This window comes from Phasianus colchicus, chromosome 15 (assembly GCF_987193195.1).
Source record: "Phasianus colchicus chromosome 15, bPhaCol1.hap1.1, whole genome shotgun sequence".
Lineage (NCBI taxonomy): Eukaryota > Metazoa > Chordata > Aves > Galliformes > Phasianidae > Phasianus > Phasianus colchicus.
Window position 1 is genome coordinate 9,644,005 of NC_143450.1, and position 24,334 is coordinate 9,668,338.

The following is a 24,334-nucleotide window of genomic DNA, read 5'->3' on the forward strand; positions in this document are numbered from 1 at the left end:
CTGATGGGTTCTGCAGGGAGCAGTGTTTGCTTGAGAGCCTCTCCTCCGTGAGCTTCTCACTGTCTGATCCCAGAAGGGCTGACTAGCAGAGATGGTGTGACTGGTTTGAATGGAGAGTAAATAGTGGTTTTGATAGGAGGTGAATGTAATCCCTGGCCTTCTTGGAGGTCATGTACAGTAATGAGCAGCGTGGAGTGAGCAGAAGTCACAGCAGTGGTGTTAGATGGGGTGACACATGCACATGGGATGGGGGGGAAGTGGAGGGGCAGAGCCCACATAGAGGGCTGCTGCAGCTCTGGGGATGAATTGAGTCGGTCATTTGCCAAGGAATAACTTCAGAAATACAAACCCTGCTTTCATTTGCAGGAGTCTACATGTATGCTTTCTTACCTCCTTAAATCAAGTCCAGATAGCTAGCAGTTTTGCCTTGCTTTGTTATATTGTTATGCACAGGGATGGAGCATTTTTTCCTTCTGAATATGCTGTTAACTTGTTTGGTGGGATGGTATTCATTACTGTACAGGAAATTCTGAAATCCTTACAAAAGGCAGTAAGATGTGGTAATCAGAAACAGGCAGCATGAATTGCAGAAGCAGTAATACTTGGTAGTATAAATAAGTACAGTGACTGTTGGGACTGGAATGGTGATTATTTTTTTTCCAAGTTAGCTAGTATTGAAAGCTGTATTTTAACATGCAAGGAGTTGTACTCCACCATGCCATATAGTTTGTGACAAAGAATTCCTAAGAAAATTGGAATCAGTGAGCTTAGTGAAACTTAGGTGTCTTTTAATTGTGCGGGGAGGGGGATAAGATATGTTGATGTCGTAACAGGAGGGAAGGAGAAATGCTTCAAGACATTGTAGGGAGTTCTCAAATACGTTGATCTGCTGTCAGATTTAAAGTCAGGTGAAACTAACCCAAAAGGAAAACGGCCACTGACTAGAAGTGGTATTGTCACATTGGCATTTTAACTTTTTTTTTTCCTTTAAAACAAGCTTTCCATTTTAGGTTTCAAGCGATGGCTGATGAAGATACAGGAAAGTAAACTAGGACCTGGGGTGTGTTTTGATGTTTTGCTGCTGGTGAATCTAATTCTAAGAGCTAATTAAAGCCGGGGCAAACAAGCCATACTTGCATTTATATTTAGATGCTTTCCAGATAAAGAAATTTCCCTTTATCTGAATGCTTAATATTTCCTCTGGAACAGATACCCACAAGTAGCATGATTAAATAAGTTACGAGATAATGTTTTATTTCTGTTCTGCTGAACGTTGTGTGTTCTGTTGTCTGCACTGTGATCGTCTGCTGCATGTGTTAACGCGGCTTCTGAGAAGGTTTTGTTTTGCATGACTGCAGGAAATTAGAACAGACAGATTCAATCGCTGGTGTTTAACACACAATGCAGGTATCAAAGCCTGTGACAGTTTCTTGCTTTGTGACAGCAGAAGACAATGGAAGATGTTAAAATATACATGAGGAAAGCTTGCTAGTGCTTGAAACAGATAGAAAGCCGGCATCTGCAGGGGAACAGTCTGACTTCCAGGTGTGTTTTGCTGTTTTTCAGAAATTAAATATAAAATACAGAGGGTTAAGGAGGCAGACGCTGTAGAGACATCTTGGAGGCTTCAGGTCACAAACGCTGACGGCCTCCTTGTGTTTCAGTCAGCGCCACATTACGTGCTTGTAGCTTGTTCTGTCAGCACCGTTTGGGCAGTTCAAACACCTGCACAGGAAAGTGTTATGAGAACTCCATGGCATTTTGCTTTCCTCCATTGAGAACGATGGAATTGCTTTACTCCTGCTGAGGGCTGGAAGTGGGCAGAGCTGCTGGCTGCTCCTGCATCTGTCCGGGGCTGTGGGAGCACAAAGGGGGCAGTGAGAGGTGAACGAGGTACGAAAGCGTGTTTAACACAATAAAAAAATATCATTTACAAATTGTAAGGGAAGAACTGGATTTTATTTAGTAATGTCTTCTTTTGTGTCCAAGTGACTGGGGCCATGCCGTGGCCATAGGCAGCAGCAAAGCTACAACGCAGTGCTGAGAGGATGCACAGTAAGTATGTAACTGAGCAGGAGTCTCTCATCCTCCTGCCTCGATGCGTTCTCCCAAGCTGGATGTGCAGAGGGGAAGAGCAGGGGCTGCTCTTTGCACTGCCGGTAGCGGAGCAGTCCCTCTCCCCGGGGCTCCCTAGATAGAGCAGCGTGCACCGCACGCACCCAGGCGGCAACGGAACCCGCAGCCCCCACAGCGCGCACTGCTGAGGAGCAGCCCGCCACCGCGCCTTAAATACCCCCCCGCGCGCCTCAATGCCGTCACGTGACGGAGGAGGCTAGCCCCGGTGGCTTCCCATTGGCCAACGCAGAAGCGGACAGCGATTGGCTGGTTTCACCTCCCCCTCCCGCCCTTCCCACGTGAGGGGGGCGAGTCACGCGATTTCCGGGAACCCGTCAGGAAGGGACATAAACAAAACAAACCCCAAAGCCGCATGGAGGGTCCGGGCCGGAGCGCGCGGGGCGGCGCCCCCTGCTGAGCCCCGACCGCTCGGTGAGTGCGGGCCGCGGGGGGTGGCGGGCGGCGGCTTCGCGGAACCCGGTCCCGGTCGGCGGCGGCGCCCCGAGGGGGAGGGAGGGCAGCGCGGAGGGCTCCGGGGAGCTCCGTGTGCGCCAGCCGCTGCCGGCCCGGCCTTCTGATGAAGGGAGCCGCGGTGTCTCGGCGAGGGGAGGCGGTGTTAAGGGGGGGCGGCGGCGTGCGGCGGGCAGGGGGCTCCGGCGCGCGGGAAAAGGGGTGTGTCTGCCCGGCGCCGGGAGCAGAGGAGCGGTGCCGGTGGCGAGCTTACAGCCGCAGAGCCTGGCTGCCGGGGGGTGTGGCTGCGGGCCGGGGGTGCCCGCGTCCCTCTGCACGGCTGCGGGAGGCGGCGCCCGGAGGGCTCCGAGCGGGGCTGCGGGGCGCGGGCTCGGCGGCGGCTGTCGGCGGCGGCGCGGTGGAAGGAGCGCTGCGGCGAGCGCCTGGGGGCGGAGGTGCCTTCCTCGCTCTTCGGAGCGGCTCCGGCCGTGAGCTGCGGGACGGCTCGGCTTTCACCGCCCGGCGCCGAGCAGCGGTTGCGGCAGGACCTGGCTGCCCCTCCAAGCTCTCGGCCGCCTTCTCTACGCCTTCACCTGTTGGAGCGCCCGGAGCGGGCCGCGGCGCTCCGCGCCTTCGGGGCGGCGGTGTCCGGCTGCGGGGGGAGGCGGGGCGGGACCCCCCTGCTCGGCCGCAGGCTTTATGTAACCGCCGGGGGTGTCGCGGAGGCTCACCACGAAGCGGCCCGACCCGGCTGCGGCCCCCGGGACGGGGCTCTGCTCCTCGGGCTGAGGGCCGCGAGCCCCGGGGAGGGCAGCCCCCAGCCCCTTGGAGTGCAGTGGGGCGGAGGCGGCCCCCGTGTCGGGCAAAGGGAGAGCTCCGCGCCCCTCCCGCCGAGGGTAGGAGGGATCGGCGGCGCCCCGCGGGGCGGCGGTGCGGAACCGGCGCGGCCTGGAGGCGCGGGGCCGCGGCGGTCCCCTCAGGAGCGGCGGAAGGGGGTTTGTTTACATGTTGCCTCAACCTAGCTTGAAAGGGCCGCTGGGCGAGTGAGTGTCGTGAGCGGCGGCCAGTGGGAACGAGAGTTCCGGAGGCACGAGCCAATGAGCGGGCGGAGAGGGCGGGGCGGGACGGCGGCCGGGTTAGGCTGCGCTCGGCTCCGGCTGGTGGGGCGGCCATGTTGGCGGGGAGGTGTGTTAGTGGGTCAGGGGCGGGTGCGCGGCGGGGCTGGGGCCGCCCTGAGCGGGCAGCCGAGCGGGGCGAGGTGCGCTGCGCTCCGCCTCTGGGAGTTCCCCGCTTCTGTGGGCTCTGTGCGGGCAGTGGCGGCCCGGAGCTCGGTGTCAGTCGGGCACCTGCCCCTATAAGCCGGTTCCTGCGGTCCGTTTATGAGCTCCCCAGAGCCGTGGCCCCCCTCTCCAGCGCTGGGTTCCCCCAAGCAAATCGGGCCGGGCTCGTTACCGACCCAGGACTTCATGCTCCCATCCCCAGCCTGTGCCTGGTGTCTCTCCATGGCCACGTCCGTGGCATTGCTCAGGGCAGCGCCTTGCAGAGCTGCTCAGACATCAAAGATAATTTAATGGCTCCAGTTCAATCTGTCGTGCTCCAATATAAACACGTGTTCGTTTTCAGGCTTCCCCATACATCCTGCTGAGCAGTGCCAATCTGTCAGCGACAGCAGCTGAAATATTGGCAGTTGAGAGCAGTTTGTTGAAATCAAGCAAGAAAACAGAACCAGGTTCTGGTAGAGTTAGCTTTCTAACGTCTTAAAGTGTTTTAAAGGAGGAGGGTTAAGCTTTAGCCTAGAGTTCTTTACCCAAGCGACTGCTTAGCATCTCTGTGCGTCAGTTATCATTCAGTATGTGTTCCTGTAGTGACAGTCATGAGCAGGCACTTAGAAACTTTGGGTTTTACTTTTGGCACTTTAAATGAGGAACTGGACTTCTATGGAGGAAATAGGTTGGAATCAGAGTAGAATCATGGAATCTTTAATGCTGGAAGAGACTGTAGAGTCATAGAATGTCCTGGATTGGAAGGGACCCATAAGGATCACTGAGTGCAACCCCCGGCTTTACACAGCATTACCTGAAATCCAAACCCTGTATCTGAGGGCATTGTCCAAACACTCTCTGATCTCCAGCAGCTCAGGGCTGTGCCCGCTGCCTTGGGCAGCCTGTTTCTTGCCCACTGCATTCTGGTGTAGAACCTCTCCCTCTCCCCCACATGCCCTCCCCTGGCACTGCTCCATGTTGTTCCCTCGGGCCCTGTCCTAGAGAGCAGAGCACAGCGCTGCTCCCTGTAAGGAGCTGCAGCCATCATGAGCCTCCCCTCAGCTCCTCTGCTGTGGGCTGAGCAAATGCAGGGACCTCAGCTGTCCCTCATACGTCTAAGACCTCTAAGAGCATAAAGTCCAACCATCAAACCAACACCACCATTGGTTTAGCAGAAAAGATTTCTTGTTGAAATCAATGCTCAGCAATAGTTCTTTTCAGAGCTCTCTCAGAGAGCTCAAATGCTGCTTTGTGGCAATTAGCTCACTTGAGCAAATGAATTGCTCTGCGTATGGTAGGAGTGTTACCTGCTGAGGAGAGAGGTCTGCTGCAGAGGCATTTAATTGCTGAACATCTCACTGTGGTTTTCTAAATACTGAGAGCTAAAAAAAAAAAACCCTTTTTGAAGCACAGATGTTGGAAGTCCCTTCAGAATTAACAGGAATTAATTGGGAATGAATAGAAGCTTGTGACTGACTGATAGCGTGGTATGGACAAGTGAATCCATTGGTTTGGGTTCCTGTCCGTGTTAAGTGATTTGTGAAATCTAACTAAATGATCATTTAAAATAAAAGTTTTAAAAAGAAGTGCTTGAAAGTTGGTGTTGCCTTGACAATTAAGCTGGAAAGTTTCTGGAAATCTTAGCTTTTAGGATTCAGACCCTGCAGTAATACCTTCCCTCATTATGTTATGGCAAGAAAAGAAACCTCCTCCTGTTTTAGAACCTTTCCATTGGTGTGTGACTGTGTTGGCTGATGGTGTTGCTGTCTGATTTCTGACTTGCCCTCCTCGTTTCATTTTTTAGCTATAAAAGGTTTTTTAAATGAATTGAAGTACGTCAGTATAATTCTGTCAAGTGTAACATGCTGCATTTCCCGCTCTTGGCCCCAAAGTAATAATAAAATCTCAGTCTTTGTTACAGAATGTACAGAAAAGCCACTGCTTCTAATAGAACATACCATTCTGGGCACAGCTGCTATAAAATACATAGGTTCAATACAGTTGCATACATGTTTTATTTTTAAATCACTTTTGTGCCTCTTGCACTGTGATCAGTTATTTGCATTGCTTATTTGCTTATGCAGTCATGCTGGTCTGGAATACCCCTCTGCAGTGAGGTGCCTGGGGCTGGCGTGGAAGGGTGCAGTGATCCCAGCAATGCAGTGCTGTTCTTTTTGGTAATTCAGCTCTTTGACCTGCAGTGCTGCATGTGCAATTGGAGCTGGGAGGTTCTGTGTAGCTGTATTGCTTTGAGGTCCTGAAGTCTGTCTGCTCTGGGCATGTGGAGCTGAAACATAACATGAGGGGAAGATCAGCAGAGGAAAGGGAATGAAGACAGGGAAGCAGCAGTTTCCGGCCCTGAAAGGAAGAGGCTTTAACAGAAGTGAAACAGTCTTTGTATCTTCACTTCTTTTAAAAGGCAAGACTATCAGACTTAGGATCTGCATGTCTTGGGCAGCTGTTATTTATCGTCCGGGATACAAAAGGCAAAAAGCATAATGTCTGAGGTGCTAGCACTGCGTTTTAATGCAAAAACATGACTGTGGAGGTAGCGGTGCTTTGCTGGGTGAGCAGGGAACGATGCCGGGATGGACAGAAGCTCAGGACCTACAGACAGTCTTTACTCAACTGCTACCACAAAAAGCTCCGAAAAAAAAAAACCAAAACCAAAAAACAAAGTGACCCTCTGAGCAGCTCTGTGGTATGGAGAAAAGGAAATGTGTTGGGTTTTGTGTTTTCTTTTAAGTCTGGTTAACAACTGAAGATTAATGTAGAAATAAGGGGAAAAAAAAAACAACCCAAGAATGTTAGACGGAAACAAAACTAAGAAAAATATGTTCTGTGCTTGAAGGCTGCACTGAGCAGAGCATGTTCTGTAATAGGAAACAGACTGGCACAAAGTGTGACAGGAAAAAAAGTTCGAAGAGAAGCAGAGGACCTGGTGCTCCTCTTTCTGAAGCATCTCCATACAACAAAAGCTGCCTGGTACGTAATCGTTCCTCTAATATACGTGGCAGAGGTTGTGTGCCTTCTCTAAGTCTGAGTTTGGCTCTGAATGCTGTGGCCCAGCACTGACAGGCTCTCACGACGTGCTTTTTATTGTTGTTATTACTTGCGTGAAAAATGTAACTGTGACAAACGGCGCTGTGTGATGCACAGCTACTGCCATGGAAAGTATAATTGTTGCCGTAACGTGCTTGCAACAAGCATTTAGCTGCTGTGATAATAGGCACCGTGCAGTCAATAAAATGGTATAGCTGTGCTCTGCGTGCTTTTCAGGGTGTGCGGAATGCACATCTGAATTGAGACAGAAATAGCGACTTTGGTTATACTGGCAGTACAGATGATTCATACAGGTGGCTGGGGAGGACTTTCAGACTCATCAAGCTGTAAGGTGGCATTTTGGGTTTTTCTCTTATAGGGGCTTCTCTGGAGATAGTGTGTAGTTGCTGGGGGTGTTTTCCTCATCTGGGGAAATGGCACACGCGTGGTAAGTGCCATCTGTCTCCTTAATGCTGCATGTTTCGAGTCTAGGTCATGCTGTTTGCCAGTTTAAAGACAGCTTCATCAGTAATGGCCTGTAATGAGCCTAGCGTCAGAGCTTTGAAATTGAGGCTTCCTGGGCTTTGTGGGACCTCTGTTAGGCTGTTCGGAAGGTGCATTTCCAAACAGTAAATAAAAATACAGAGGATTTTTACTAGGATTTGGCCTTAGATTAAAGAATTATTAACTCTATAGAGCAATTTTGAGTTACTTTTTGACTACTTCTGGAGGCTTTATCCAAGCATGAGCATTGTATATATGCATGCCTCCATCACTACCCTTGGTTCCTAAATGTTCAATGGAAGCAGGCATTCCCAAGGCATCCTGCTCTTTCCCATGCTCGGATCCACGAGCCAGCACTGGGCTGCACCACCTCCACCCACTGCATGGCCGTGGGGCAGCCACGGGATTTCACCCACATCGCCCTGCATATGGGAGAGGCCAACAGAGTGCATTAATGAAAGTTCTCCTGAAGTAGAAATTCCTGCTGTATTTGTCTTTGGTAGTATTGCTGTTGAGCTCTGCTGCAGATGGTGTACTTCATTCAAATCTCATAGGTGATAGAACAACCTGCAGAGTTTCCATCGCAGGCTGTTCAGAGTTTGCAGCTGTGTTCCCTACCTTATATGCTCCTTCAGCCTGGGAGAACACGCAGTGCTGTAAGGTTGTAGCCAGATCAGTTCAGGGAGAGTAAAAGGTATTTTGAACATTTAATGTTTGTTTTCAGGGCTTGGAAACACCCCCAGATCTCCCTTGTCCTAACTCCTGGCAGCATTTGTTGGTTGGTGAAATCAGTGCCAGTAACGGTTAAGTTTAATTTCCTTTTTGTAGCTGTGTATAAAGGACAGTGGAATTTCTGGAGGGATGTGTTCTGACCAAGACGTAGCAGCAAGTGGTGATGACGAAGCAAACTTCTCCTTTCGTTCCCCGGTGTATCACGCAGTGGCAGAATGGCTGGATGGTCTGCCATATGAATGCAGATGTTGTGGCTGTGCCCTGGTGCTGGCATCAGACAGCATCCATCTGATGTGCTGCTGAAAAGATGTTCATCTGCAGCTCTCTATGGAAAGAAAGGAAGATGGTGTTAATGTATTAAATCTGATATCTTTCACACCTCTTTTCTTGCATATATAGTCCATTTGTTTTAAAAAGCAGCTTCTTTCTCCAGCATTAGGCCAGGCTGCGAAGTGCATTTGTCATTCATGCCACATTTACAGCAGAGGAAGGACTGGTTTTGTGGCTGTGTAGCCTTTGCTGTACAGAGGAAGATGGGGTTGTTTAGGCACGTTGCTCTGGGATGCAAGCCTAGCTTTTAAATATCACTTTTAGATAAATAAAAGGAGTTCCCTGGAAGCCTAAGAGCGAAAGGAAGATTTGGTCAGAAGAAGCTGGCTCTTAATGGACACAGGACCCTACGCAGGAGCAGCGTGCCTTGGCAGCAGGAGCTCGGTTTTATTGAGAGCTGTAATTTGTGCATGACTGGACATGCAGCTTTTGTTTTCTTCTTTGTGCTCTGATATTTGAAAAGCAATATGTTCTGATGAGTAAAGATGGTTTTGCACAGTATCTGATAGAATATATGCTGAATTTAACAAAATAGCTGAGATACTATCTGAGAGCAGGAATAACCTCTGCCATGTGCTGGTGGGAGGAGGTGGCTCAGCGGTGTGGAACACTTTTATTTTGCTGTTTGCTTTTCACAGTAAGCAGATAAACATAGCCTGAGCAGATTGCACTGAACTGGCTTAGAAGCAATGTCTGGCGAGGAATTCTATTCAGAGAAACAAATGTATTCACACTGTTAACGCTGAAAAACTGTGCACGCGTGGTGGTGCTGCTTTGGGATTGTGGTCCTCTGACTGTTTTTTTCTTAAAGACACTTTACACAGGGGTCAGGATATCACAGGAAAGCAAGGCAATAGGAAAACAGACTCCATGAAGCCAATGTAGTTACATTAGATACTAATTTGATACCGAGGATTCTCCCTTCCTGTCCTTCCTTCCTTCCTTAACACATTTTTCTACTTCCTGTTACTTGTTCTGTTGGGCAGTTCTCTTCCTTTCCTACACTTCTGGACAGTGTGCTTGCTTGCTGCAATCCCTCCGCCACTAGATGTTGCTGTGTGAGTGATTGATAGAATCTTATCTGAAGCTGAGTGGATTAAACTTTTAAGAAAAGGAGGAGTCTTGTTACTGGAGCAGTATTCAGTGAGCCTGTTCTGAAACTAATATTTTGAGGTGTCTGTCTGAGACAATTTTAGACTTTATTGGCTCACTTGTTAGTCAGAAAGGTTATTAATCTCTTTTGTGTCCCCAGCAGTATGCTAGTCATTATTTCCAATTAGGCAGGCTTTTCGTATGTCTATAGAGTTCATGGTGCTGGTAGTGAGGAAAAAAGGCATTGGAATGTAACTCAGCCAAAAAGGTTTTTGCAGAATCTCTGTTCTGTCACACCTGTGCCCTTTCGTTTGGTGAAAAATGGCAGGGGAGAAAACCATTGTACATTCAACCATGAGGAATAATCACTGTTCGGAGAGAATTTTTGTCTTTAGTTCACTTAGGCAGCTTTTTAAGCCCTGTCTTGTTGGTGATGGGACACTTACCTCATTGGGGTTTGCTCTGTTTATTCTACTCAGAAAACTACAAATAGAAGAGCTCCATAAGAGTGAACTGAAGTTACCATAAGGAAAAATTTCATTACATGGATTGTGTAAACTCACCAAGACTGAGGTAAAGCTGGAAAGAAATCTACAAGTGAATAAAACAAGAAGTTTGGAATTGGATTTGGGGAATCTGGGCTTGGAAATGCCTCAGGTAAGTCTGGAATGTTATGATTGTATTTGCTGCTGTAAATACCATTGCTTTCTTATTTAAAAAGAATGGAAAAAGTGTACGAGCAAATTCGACTGGCATCAACGGGGAGAAATTAGGAGAGACTAAACAGTATACAGCTTTTAATGCCCTGGTTGTGTCTGTGGTGGAAGCTGTGGGGTGCTCTTGGTGCTGTATTTGTTCACGGCAGCAAGAATCAGCCAAGCTGTCTTCTGGATGGGGGTGGCTGCCTGGAGAAGTGCCCGTTCTTACTGCAGTGGTTCACACAGCAGCAACTGAAGGACTTCCTGCAGTACAGTGTTTCTCCATTTCCAACCCTCAGGGCGAGTTTGTCTAGAAGAGAAATAGAGGTCTGGAATTGAATGTAGCAGAGGCTTGTTTTGTATCACCTGTTTGCCTAGTCATCCTGAGTAGTGTTTGTTTGCAGAGTTCTGCTTTGTTCTTAGGAGAGACAACACTCTTGGTTTAATTACACTTTGCTATTGTTACAATCTCAGCTAGAAGCTTTACAAGTTCTGATGGTTCTAAAACCAGCCAACACTCCTCTAGGACACAGTGATTCGTACTGGGGTGAAGGCCTTGCAAGCAGGTAGTGTCTCTTGGTACTCCCAGGTCTTGCCAGTACTCCCTCTCTTCTTCTGCAAATGCTGATGTATCCCTGATCTTGGCAAACACCTAAGATTTTCAAACTGACAAAATAGAATGCTAATCTATAAGGTAAATACCTTCCAGATGCAAGTATAGCACAAGTTCAGACACTTGGATAAAATAGCAATACTCATTGAAGTAAAGAATATGCTTTTTTTATGATATGCTTCAACATTCTCTATCAATTTTGTTGTAGCCCAGTGTGAGTGGAATGGACCCTCCTTTTGGAGATGCCTTTCGGAGCCATGTGTTTTCAGAACAGACTTTGATGAGCACAGATCTCTTGGCAAGCAGTTCAGATCCAGACTTCATGTATGAACTGGTAGGCCCACTTTCTGTGTGCACATACCTCCTTCTCCTTGACTAACACCCTGAGTTCATGTAGTAATAAAGGGGTATTTGCTCAGGAACGCTGGGTGGTTATTCATTACTGCTTACTGTGACTGGGGAAGAGCCTAACTGCTTGTTAAAGCTGGCCATCAGGAGGGACTTGGTACACAAGTATCAAATGGAGCTGTGTTGTTGTTACATTGTGGTGATGGAGACTCTTCCTTACAAAACATCTTTTCTTCAAGAGCACTTATGTGCTACTTCACTCAAGTTGTGGATGTGGGGGAAGCAAAATAAAAGTTGACTCATGAGCTGTTCACAATAGCACTTATTTTTTCCTGCGTGGAAAGTGAAAGGTAGCTCACTGTTGTTTGTTGATGTTGTTGATGAGCTTAGAATGAATTTTTCCAGGCATTGGTAAACTTGAGCAATTTCTATTATTCACATAACAAAGTTTGGCCTAGATTAATGGAAACTAGAATGTGTTGCCTGTGATGTTTTTCATGTTTTAAGTACATGGATATTGGTCCTATTCTAGTTTCTAATGACCAATGTAATAGCAGAAAAAGAATCGAGGGGTATTTGAGTTGTATCTCTAGCATCCTTTCCCCAAAGATCTGCTACTGAACCAGGGAAACTAGGCTCCAGTTGGACCCTCAGAGGAAGTTGTTAGTTGGAAGTTGAGATATCTTCATATCACTGTCTTAGTCTTCACTTGAATTAGGCTTACCACATAAGTTTAAGAAGATGACAGAGATGATCTGATACTACTTTTCTATCTTAATTTTAACTTGTCTTATGTTGCACAGGACAGAGAAATGGACTACCAGCAAAGCTCCAGAGACAACTTACTTTCAATGGAGGACTGCAAAGACCTTGAGAACTTAGAGTCTTTTACAGATATCCTGGACAAAGAAGCTGCTTTCACCTCAAAGTGGGAGCAGTGGGACACGTACTGTGAAGACTTAACTAAATACACTAAACTAACCAGCTGTGACATTTGGGGAACAAAAGAGGTGGATTATTTGGGCCTTGATGACTTTTCAAGCCCATACCAAGATGAAGAGGTGATAAGCAAAACACCGACTCTGGCTCAGCTTAACAGTGAGGACTCCCAGCCTGTTTCAGATTCACTCTGTTATCCTGATTCACTCTTTAGTGTAAAACAAAACCCTTTAAATTCTCTGTTACCTGGAAAAAAAATTGCTAGTAGAGCAGCAGCCCCAGTCTGCTCCTCCAAGAATGTTCAGGCTGAGGCACCTTTGTCGGACTATGTTCAAAAGGCAAGCAAACCCGCGACACAGCCTGCTTCCAGTACACAAATCATGGTGAAGACCAATGTGTACAATAATGAAAAGGTGAACATTCATGTTGAATGTAAAGACTATGTTAAAAAGGCAAAAGTAAAAATCAATCCTTTACCACAGAGCAGACCAGTGTTGAGCCAGACACATGCAGATGCAGCAAAGGAAAATACCTGTTACTGTGGTGCTGTAGCAAAGAGACAAGAAATAAAAGAGTCCCCACATAGTCACTGTACGCCTCCTGTTTTGCCTTTTAAAGAGACTCAAGAACTGCTCCTCAGAGCACCCCAGGAAACTCCAGGACTTGTTGTGGGGGAGAGCAGCCTTTCTGCCAGCACATCAGCATCAGATTCATCACAGAAAAAAGAAGAACACAACTATTCTCTTTTTGTAACAGACAGTGTGGGTGAACAGTCGGCCAAAGGAGACCTTGAAGAAGATGAGGAGGATGAGGAAGATATTGAAGATGAGGATCATGATGAAGGATTTGGTAGCGAGCATGAGCTATCTGAAAACGATGATGAGGAAGAAGATTATGAGGATGATAAAGATGATGACATCAGTGATACTTTCTCAGAACCAGGTACCAGCAATGTTGGGGTTTGTTAATACTGAGGTCAATGAATTTATCTGCCAAGAGGGAAAGAATGCTTTTGAATGCTTTGTAATTAGAGATGAACACTTAAAATCTGATGAACGTTCAGAATTTATAAGTGCTTTTCACAATGTAATTAATGAAAACTACACAAGGCCTTTTGTTTTCCCTGTTTTGGAAAAAAGAGAAAAAAAAAAGCATAAATGGTGGTCATACAGCAGAAGTCACAATAGACAATACAGAAGATTGAGTTTGTAGCCAAAGGTCATAAAGCAACTACCTGCAATTGTTATTTCCCTTTTTGTGGTTTGAGATAGGATGTGCAGAGCTTTCTAGTGCTTCAGTGGGCTGTGCTAAGGTTGTATCTCTTGATAGCTGGCACAAGATCATAGCCTGAGTGAAAGTGTTTCCTAATTATTTAAGTGCTTCTGTGGTTACAGAACCATTTCTCGGTGGTTTTCAACAGTGATGTTTAGTGAGTCTTTGAAGAATATAGAATTCTTCTCTTCTGTGAGTAGAAATGGAGCATTAACACCCAAAAATGAAAGCTAACCTTTATCTAGAAGGTAGCAAAGTGGCAGCATTTTATGAAAAGAAAATCTGCAGGGACAGGACTGTAACCAAGTATTAGCTTAATTGTAGAAGTATTATTATATTCACATTTTATAAATGCTCTTTAGTAGAGTATAAGAATTAAGGTATTGAGACATTTGGCAATGTGCAACACTGGGGGGAAAGGAAAACAGCTGAAATACTCCCTTTTTAAAAGCAGCAGCTTCCCTAAAGCATGCTGTTGTTTGTCATAAAGAATTCTCCGATTAAATTATTTTCTAAGTAGATTTCCTGAGCTGGCGTTAAACTTGTTAAGTATTGTGCTCTTTATGCTACTTTTTCATGTACACACGGCATATATATTAGCATTTTAAAATCTCTTCCTCCCTTCTTCTGAATTGAACTCTGTACTGTCTGAGGTTTGAGTAGCTATTAAAGCTCTGTGCTGATTGCTGTGCCACGCAGCGCTTTGCAGCCCACAGAGGTCTGTTGCACAGAACAACTGGTAATCTTGAGACAGAGCTGTATGAAAATGCTGGGCTTTCAGCTGGTGGAATTACATTAACTACTTGCTGTTTGTTCAAATCCTGATGACAAGCTCTCGCCTTCTAAACAAAACCATGTGCTGTGCTGCAGTAACCAAAGAGCTTGGCTTGCACAAGTCCATGAAGCCTTTCACCTCGAGTGCAGGAGTATTATAAGAAAGCATCAGCAGATGTTTTTGATACATTAGGAGGTAATATCTCCAGGTATTTTAATTATGTCACTCACAGTCTTATGTTTTACCTTTGCAATGGAGATAGATGCTGTGGAATAAGCTTCTAAAAAAGGGCATGTCTCTGGAATACTTAACCTTTCATGCTTTCATTGAAACCAAAGTCAGTTACTAAATTTAGAGTGAAGATAGGACAAAAAGTCTTGTGTTTGCTGACCTTCTGATATGCGTATTTCATACACAGTTAGCTTTGGTTTACTCTTTTTGTTTTGGGAATGCATGATACGCTTTCTTAAAGCACTGAGTTAGAGGAAATACATAGGTACATTGAACTTCAAGGACGTGGGAATAATAACTAAAAGTGTTACTGGATGTTAGCAATGCTAGTGTTATTACTGGGATACAGATTTAGCAGTTTGGGTCCCATTAAAGCTGATTTGTTATGGGAATGATAAGCCCTGGTCTGTTTCAGCACTTAAACTTTCTTTGCCATTACTGGTGTTTTCCCTATCTAATTTAGTTGTAATATATGTAAATGACTGCTTCTGCTAACAAGCAGTCCAGAGATTCCAGAAATGAGAGACGTAACAGTTAATCCAGTTGTCAGAAGCTCTGGGGAAGAGAATTAAAGGGAGATGGCCTATAGAGACAAGGGATGACACTGCGTGAAGTTTTGCTGTGTGTTTGGGTGCTGTGCTGCCAGCTGGGGCTCTGGGAGGGATTTGATGGAAGTCACAATGGTTAAATAGCAATGAGAAGAGGTTTTTTTAGGTTTGCTTTGGCAGAGTTCTTTTTGCATTTAATCTGGTACAATGCAGAGATGTCAGTCCCGTTCTCCTTCTTTCTTAATTCAACCCTGGTGAATTTTAATCTAAAACCTTGGGTTGTGAGCAAAGATTTTTAGGAGTGGCTTGCTAAGGGCTTGAAAAGTAAATACAGGTATTGTTTCAGATTTCACAGAAGCTCGTCCAAGAAGGTGAGAATGCTGTACAACATAGGAGGAGAACTCAGGGAGGATGGATGCAGTGCAGAAGAGCTAGATGGATTTGTTGCACTGCTGCGTGTTACAGAGTAGAGCAGGACATTGTGCACAGGGCTGCTCCATGTAACTGTAAAATGGTAGCAGGTCAGTGTTAGACTTGCAAGGCAGGATGCATTAAGTCAACATAATTCAAATAGCCAACTTAATTATGGTTTGAAAAAGCAAACAGGAAGTCTTGATTTTAACCTCATTTTACATTTGTACACATCAGCTCTTAAAGAGATTGGTTTTCATTGATTGGCTTAATTCTGCTTTATCACAGAGTTGGGCTGAATTTATACCTGCCTATATAATGAGTTACAGTGCTTGACATGTTTTGTAGGTGGAAGGTAAGGAAGAGCATTTGGATATTTACGTCAAACAGCATTTGGGTAAAAGGAAATTACAGTTAAAAATATCTGTGCTATTTCAAACTATATTTAATGTAAATCACCACAATCACTTTGACTCTCCAAGAAAAAAACAAAAGTGTTTTAAAAAACGTATTTTGTTTTTGATTTTTCCTTTAAAACACTGTCCTGTCAATAAACCAGAGAATCAAACAAGTTTAGAAGTGGTTGCATCCTTCTGTGTGCCATTCATGGTTGGGTTATGAGCTGAGGGAGAGTCAGACCAAAGCAAGAAAGTTTGTTTTTCTTCTTTCAGCTGCCTTCTCAAGTGCAAACAGTCTAATTGCATGGACAGTTTTAAAATAAGGAAAGCTTTTAAAATAAAGAAAGCATTCTTTGTGCTGCTGCTCAAAGATGGTGCAGAGCTGAAGCATATAGGCCCAATGCAAATTGCTCGTAGAGTCCATTCAGTGCTTGGGTTTTCCTGAAGCTTCATCAGTGTATGTAATATTTGAAGTCTGTTATTTTTCAATTAACTGTGAAGTGTGATACAGCATTCTAGTACAAAAGGCAATGCTCTGTATTTTTTCTTACCTTAGTACAGGGTGTATTTGTTTTCTAAAGCATAGGTAGGATTTTAAAAACTGTACGTTGTATTTATACAGGTAGGGTCGAACCATTTGTGCAGTGTGATAGTCATTACTGCTTCCATATACTTTAAGAACAGTTTGTCATATCAAGTGCATTATAATACATCTCTAAAATCCTCTATAGCTTTATCGTGGATCATTTGTCTTCGTCCCACTGAATTTCTTCCCCATGAAGAAATTGAACAGGTTGTCTTTAATCCCTTCCATTTAGATGTTCTTTTCTTGTGGAACTGGGTCCATTCCCCATTCCTTCATTCTAATAGAGATGGATAGTATGATTTATTTCCCAGGGGTATGTAAGTTCAAGGAAGAGCTAAGGTAAAGCAAGAGTTTTGCTTTATTTATTAGCCTTTTGCTAATCCATCTTTATTTTTTTAATCCACTTCTATTTCTATGCTTTTGATTGAAGATTAATTAAAATGTGGAGGAGAGTTAGGATTATATTTCTGCTAATTAATGGAGAACACTAAAAGTGGAGGAGTAGTTTCCAACAGCTGTTGTCTGTACAGCAGTGAGATGGCGGGGAGAAGAGCAGCAGAGCTCAAGGGGTCAAGAACCAGACGGGGCTCCCTGTGTGTGAATCATTTGTCTCCATTCAACTGATGAAGCACCATCACTGCCTCGGTGTCTGTCCCTGGTTTTAAAGCAAATACCCAGTGGTAGCTGAAGCTGAAAACCAAGTAGAGGAGATAATGTGATACAGGCCATCTTTTCATGTTTGAGTTTAACACTTGGTCCATGGATAAAAGGCTAGGAACCGTCTTATAAACATTATGTGAACGATGCAATGCATTCTTTTAGGGTATGAAAATGATTCTGTGGAGGATTTAAAAGAAATGACTGCAATAACCTCTCGAAAAAGAGGCAAGCGAAGATACTTCTGGGAGTACAGCGAGCAGCTGACGCCATCCCAGCAGGAGAGGATGCTGCGGCCATCGGAGTGGGACCGAGATACATTACCAAGTAACATGTACCAGAAGAACGGTCTGCACCATGGTAAGAATACAGTCCTAGTTACAAGTCACAGTCTGTCACACTGGCACCTTCAGTAGCCAGACTTCCCCGCCTGAAATTGTGATTCCGCTCACAAGATTTGACCGTGAAAATAAATCACTAAAACACTGCAAGTCTGTTGCTCGATTAGCTGAGTTCTGTGCTGTGTCCAAGGAAGGCACAGTGAATGTACAGTAATAACATTCAGCATGGTTTCTTCCAGAGGAGGTGGATGAATTGAGACTTGTAACTTCCAAAGGCCTTCAGTGGAAGCCGCAGGAGTTCAGAATTTTCTCAGTGTGGTACTGTAAATATCAGGAATAAGTCTCATGACTGATACTTGCCCCTGGCTGTTACACAGATTTAGTCTTGCTTTTGTTGAAGTAAGCTGCAAGTGGCTTGAGGTGCAAAGTTCAGGTTAATTGCAGTGTGAACTAAAGAACAGGCAGGCAATAACCTGAAGCTCTCTCCTATTGTTCTTCCCTCATTGTTCCTCCCACCCATGTCAGTGCGATACAGTGAAGCAGTTACTTTTCTGTGAATAACCTATTTGTTTAAAATACCCTCACAGGAACTTAGCCCAGTTGGTCTAATCACTGTTTTATTCCCATGACTTTCTGATTACCAACTTGCTCTACTTTAAACACAGCTAACATTATTGAGAACTAGTCGCTCATAGGAGTAATATTTGTTTTCTTGTCACAGGACATCTTTTGTAGGCTTTTTCCATTTGATTGCGGCTCTGAAGGAACAAAATTAAGCCAACTTCCCTGGTTGTAATGTTATATTCCCTTACAACTGAAAATTATCTTTAACACTGCAGTTTAACTTCAGATAAATGAACAGATCTTTGTATTTGTTTTATAGATTTTTTTTTTCTGGGAAGGAAACTTTTTTCTTTTTCATGTGCTTGATTTTTACATGCTTATCTTGTAGTTAAATAACAATGCTGAAAGCCTTTATCACTACTCATTGTTGTGGAGGCTTATATCTATATTTGTTATAGAATAACAGATAAATAGGACTTAAGGACTCAGTCTCACTAGACACTTGTAGGAGCAAGTGCCCTTTAATGATGCTGAATTATCAGCTCTCTAATAAATAATTCTGGAGCAGGTTTTGTCAGTTTATTATCACTTGCATGCAAGTATCTGCAACCACTGGCATTTTAATAGAAATCTAGAAAAAACGCAGCAGTAGCAAAAATTCTTAATAAGGATTTTGTCTTGAATGCAAATTTTCTCCATGAAACCAGCTCTTAAATAGCTTCAACTAGATCTAAAGAGGGTTGCCTACCCTTTATGTGGGTCATCAGTACCGAGTCTCTAGAGCCTCTCTTAATGCAGAACTTTCAGAATAAGATTATTTAGGAATTTAATCAGGTTTACTGTCCAAGAGAATATGTTGGCTGAACATATGAAATAGTAAGTTACCAATGGGGCAAAATGCCTGGCTTTGAACTTGTGATGTACATTTTTCAGCACAGTTGTTTGCATACTGTCCATCACATCAAGTACATTTCTTGCCCAGCCAGCAGTATTTGCTCTTATCTGATCTGGATATAATACGAATTGCACAAAGCAGTTTGTCTGGAAATGCTCTTTCTATTGTGAAAGGCCACAGAGATCACATTATGCCAGACCATTCTCTTGTGACAAACAACGGAACTTAAACTGCACCAAAAATAGTACATATTTAAGAACGTTTTTTCATAGGTTTGCATGCATGTTGTGTCACTTGCTGCTCAATTTTCTGCGTATTCAACACAGGTAAATATGCAGCAAAGAAGTCACGGAGGACTGATGTAGAAGACCTGACTCCCAATCCCAAAAAACTTCTACAGATTGGTAATGAGCTGCGGAAGCTGAATAAGGTGATCAGTGACCTGACGCCAGTCAGCGAACTTCCCTTAACTGCCAGACCAAGGTCAAGAAAAGAAAAGAACAAGCTGGCTTCCAGGTAACATATTAGTTAACACTCATTGGATGAGTAAATTTGCATTACTACAGCTGTGCAAGTAAGGCTAATTTTTGTCTTGAGATCCTGCTTTACTGTGGCAGTCCCTATTGATGGGTTTTTTACCCGTTTATCAAAAAGCAGGGCAGCTGTGGAGATGTAGTTTACCTATTCCTTAGCATGTAATAATACTTTCACTGGAAGCTGTCTTACTTAGCTGCAGGGCAAATTACTGTTACAGTAGTAAAATCCACAAATGTAAGCAAATACAAGTAGTAACGCGCTTGAAGTGAAGATGAGTGAAGTAGATACATGTCTGGGAGCATTGGTTGCTAAGTTGGTGTGGCTAACTGAAACAGATGCTCTTAGTATTCTGGAACATTTGTTAAAATGTTCTAATTCTTCCACTCTTCTTGCTATAGGGCTTGTAGACTAAAGAAGAAAGCCCAGTATGAAGCCAATAAAGTAAAACTCTGGGGTCTCAACACAGAATATGGTAAATACAACTCTTCACATGTTAGTTTTTCTTATGTTCTTAAGGCAAGTCTGTGTTATCAGTGTGTGGACAACTAAGCATCTCTTTTGTTCCTGGGCAAATGCAGTGTATGTCTAACCCAGGTGTTTTTTTTTGCAGATAATTTGCTGTTTGTGATCAACTCCATTAAACAAGAAATTGTTAATCGAGTGCAGATGCCTAAAGATGATAGAGGAGTCAACATGGAACAAAGGTTGAACATACTTATTAAAGATACTCTTGGTAAGCAGAATATCTAATGTATTCACCTGTGTGTGAAGAGACGTCATCTGTGGTATGATAGATCACCAACAATTTCTGGAATAGAGAAAGGAAGCGCTTCCTCATTACAGCTGTAACCAAACCTTCTCTTTGGTTACTGACCAAAATGTTCATTCATTGGCTTTGTGTCACTTCCAGGAATGTAAAACGCATATAATTAATAATAAGCTTACAGTGCATTTTCTTACGCTCTGTTTTCAGGACTTCCTGTAGCTGGACAGACATCAGAATTTGTGAATCAAGTATTAGAGAAGACTGCAGAAGGAGACCCCACAGGTGGCCTTGTAGGATTACGAATACCAATGTCAAAAGTTTAAGACATGACTTCACCTGTTCTCATTGCTCACATTCTTCCTGTGTTGTCAAGTACTTCACTGTAAATTGCATTCTGGTCTGCATGTCAGTTTAGCATTATGTAAACACTTACAATTAGGTTCCATTATTTTTAAACAACAACATAGAAAAAAAAATCAAAGCATGGAATAAAATGCCTCGTAGCATTTTTGGAGCATAAAATAGATAGTTCTAAAGCTGCTTTGAGATTGCGTTCAGAGATGAGGGCTCTTTTTAAAATTAAGTTCTAGGACCAGACTTACCACTTTTGTTTTAGAAGCAAAACCATATTTTTGCTAGTAAAATTTTTTTAGCATATGCCAGACATAGTGGCAGGTTTATGCTCCTAGCAAAACAAGAGGAAGCATTTTTTTTATAAAGGTGACAATTCAGTTTTTTCTGTTGTTGTTTTTGTATTTGTTCTTGTTTGCTGTTTTGAAATAATTGGATTTCCTTTGTTCTTCTTAAAAACAGTAAGCTTTCTTTGCAACCATTAACTTGTACATAGCACACGTGGCTTCAGAGCTGGTGTGCCATATAAACTTTAATTTTTCTGAGCTTAATATAGTATTTAAATGTCTGTGCAAGCAGGAGAAAAAAAAGTATATTCTTTGTGCCTTGTATTTTGAGGGGAGAGCTATCAGTGTAAGCTGGTAAAGTTTTGTATGAAGAAAACCCCGAGGGGAAAAAAAAACAAGATGTACAGATGGTGAGATTATAGGTTTTAATGTATTTGTTCCAGCTCTTAAAATTTTTGAATGTATATAGGAATATGTTGAAAATGTAGATATATGCCACAGAGTCTATGTATTGTATAAAAGATGGCTCTAGAAAACTCAATTTCGGTACTTTGGCCGGAAGAAAACCTATACTTGCACATTAATGCGATTGTTTATTTTTGTACCAAAGACAAATGCAACTGATATGGCGAACTGCCAGTCTAAGTAAAGTTTTGCACAGCTTATATGATACTGTACTGAATGTAAAAACAAATGAAAAAAAAAAAAGAAAAAAAAATTACAAGGTCAGGGTTAGGGATCTTACTGAACTGTGAATTTTTTTTGTTTGGGTCCAATTATCTACAGAAGGAGCATTCATACATAACGATATTATTTTGCTGTTCTTGTAGTTCGCTTCCATGGTAGATAAGTTGGTGGCCGTCTCGGAGTCTTTAAATCTTTTTTCTCTGCACTTACTGTAGGAGATTTTAATATATTTGGATTTTAGTAAGCTATTGGTAAAATAGTTTTCAACTTTGAGAATTTAAAGAAATATTTAGCTTGTTGTAGTATACTTCCAACAAACAACCAAAATAAAATTATTTTTATTGTAATGTGTATATATGTAAAGAGAAAAAAGAGCTACAGATATCTAATTCCTTAGTTGCCACTTTTCCAGTTGATGTATTATTATGCATGTGATGTTTCCAAGGATCAACACAGGCTTCAAACAAAACGAGACAAAAAAAAAAAAAAAAGTTTATAGACTTTTATATTTTTGTACAGGTATTTCAAAACTAGCTTCTTCAAACTTATATGTGACTTATTCTTGTTAATTCAGTAGTTTCTATGATTGGGAAATATTAACACAGTTCTTATTTGCTCTTCTGCTAATAAGAGTTGGCTTTGTAGTCAGTGTTAACGTACAGATAAAAAGCTTTAGCCCTTGATGAAAGTCCTTTATCTCAAGGCAAGATCATTCTCTGGTTTCATGGACCCCCTTTTCCTCCCCGTTCTTTCTCTCCCTATTTAAAATGACAGAACACTGTTTACTGAAAATAGAAATACCAAATATTTTCAAATGTAGCTGCTGAAAAAAATGCAAAGTCCATGAAGGCTTTCTCCCCACTCCCTTTGGGGAATCTCTCCACTTCGTATCTAGTTTGTCTGTGTTTGTACTGTGATTCCTTTTTGTTTATATGTAGGTTATTTTTATATCCGAGCTTATACTATAAAAAAGTCTGTAATAGTGCAGTGAGAGTCGCAGATGAAGGTGGCAGTCCTGCCACATGCTGGTGAGTGTGCACACAGCTTACTTTGTATCTAAATATTTTGGAAGACTCAAAAGGGAGGAGGAGGCCAAAATACCACTACTGAGCTGTACAGAAAGTTTTTCCTTCACGAGACTGAACAAATACCCAGAGCAATTTAGGCAAAACTTTGTAAATCCACTTAAGATTTGCAAAATCAGAGTGGGCTTTGGGTGTTCTTATTGCTCTCACAGTGAGGTGAGAGTCGGCTGCTGCTTTACACAGTGGGTCAGATGTATTCCTATCGTAAGCATTGCCAATGTTACACTTATTCCAGAGATGCATACTGCCCATAAAACCCCGACAAAGAATGTTTCTTGTGAAGATAAGGCCACGTCTGTGCAAAGATTTGAATAGTCGTTCCTTTTTGATGAACGGTGTTAGCGCACGGCTCCGACAGGAGGGCTCCTTTTGCTCTCTCAGAACCATGTAGGCGAGGCGGCGTTTCTAAACGTTACGAGCAGTTTTGCAATCAGGTAAAAACTTTTGTGACAAATTGAACTGACAAGGTATCAGAAAGCCCCTACTGCTCAGAAGTGCTGGGCAAATAGAACTTTATAGCTCTTTATTTTTATCTGAAAACCAGAATATGATTTTGGTCTAGCATTTCAAAGTAGACTTTGAATCTTTAGTGAATTCCATACCCTTGCATTTCAGTGTTTTCTATGTATTATTTTAAGTTAAAGCTTTTGAATAGTTGAGCTTTTTAATGTTGACACTTTATTTTGTACCTATTTATATGTATGTATATCTTAGAAAAGCACTTTGTTTAAAAAGGAGAAAAGAAAAAAAAAAAAAAAAGAAACTGCGTTTTATATGATTCCTGCCACTTGCTGCTAACTCTGGGCTGGTCAGAATGCTGCAGCGATACTTGATATAAATAAAACCTGGCAGTAAAATGTAGAGTACAGATAAGACCTTTTGCTGGTTTAACTTTATCATAAAGGTGACATAGGCAAGCTGTGCAGCTTTACATTTTAACCAGGGGACTCTGTGGCATTTAAACCGTCTAGAAATGGTTGTACTTTAATGCCAGTAACAATCTGCTTCCTCTAGTGTCATTACAATATATACATTTAGTGTATACTTATCACAAACAAAATCTTTTAAGGGTATAAAAACCAACAAATGTACATGTTCTGTTTTTTGGCAATTGTGGCATGCGTTTTTGGGTGATCTTTAGAGAAGACCATTTTCTAAAGATTTTCAGTGTTCATACATGGTATGTGGATCTTAATGAAGTCCTGGATTATTTTTTGTTTGTTTGTTTGTTTTTGAGTGTAGGCATTGTGAATATTCACTTTTAATCCTATATCCAAAAACAATTATACATCTTTGATTTAACACAAACAGAAGTTCTTCCTTTTTCTGATACACTGGATTCTCTAGGATTTGTTTCCATATTAAAAGCATGCTGTTATAACTGCTCTTGTTAAAATCTTGTCAGTCTGAACTTAGGTGCCACACTTTCTGACTCGATGGACTGCTTGTTCTACTGTACCATGTATGATTCTTGTCTTTTCCTACTTTCTTCATGAGAGATTATGATGTGGCTTTATATTGTGCCTTACTTGTACATCTAGAACTAAATGTTTTTCATTACCCTTGAACTCTTCAAGCCTAACCCCTCCAAAAGCGAATCTGAACTGGTAAAAGCATCCTGAAGAGAGTTTGGATAGATCTATTTTTGTTTCTCTCAATAGCAGTTATTTTCTATTTATATGGATGACCAGTTTTTGAATGGCCTTGCAGAATGTGGGGGTGCTCACAGAGGGCATTTTTGAGCCCTACACCCCTTTTTGCTAACACTTCTTTTATGGTTTGTTGAACACACTTACTGATATTTGGTGAGTTCTTTTC

At 43.0% G+C, this 24,334-nt stretch overlaps 1 protein-coding gene across 3 annotated transcripts; it reads left to right on the forward strand.

Moving 5' to 3' along the window:
• The first annotated feature begins 2,408 nt into the window (after positions 1-2,408).
• CREBRF (CREB3 regulatory factor) lies at positions 2,409-23,279 on the forward strand. Of its 3 annotated transcripts, none has more exons than XM_031598102.2 (9): positions 2,409-2,547; positions 10,007-10,184; positions 11,047-11,172; positions 11,990-13,067; positions 17,169-17,363; positions 19,130-19,319; positions 19,739-19,812; positions 19,951-20,073; positions 20,314-23,279. In XM_031598102.2, the coding sequence occupies exons 2-9, from the start codon at positions 10,176-10,178 to the stop codon at positions 20,427-20,429; spliced, it is 1,911 nt and encodes a 636-aa protein (XP_031453962.1). In that variant the 5' UTR covers positions 2,409-2,547; positions 10,007-10,175; the 3' UTR covers positions 20,430-23,279. The 3 variants fall into 3 exon arrangements, with proteins under 3 accessions (XP_031453962.1, XP_090006728.1, XP_090006726.1); XM_090150600.1 differs by lacking the exon at positions 2,409-2,547 and adding an exon at positions 2,996-6,812; XM_090150602.1 differs by lacking the exons at positions 19,739-19,812; positions 20,314-23,279 and having other exon boundaries at positions 19,951-20,033.
• The last annotated feature ends 1,055 nt before the right edge of the window (positions 23,280-24,334 follow it).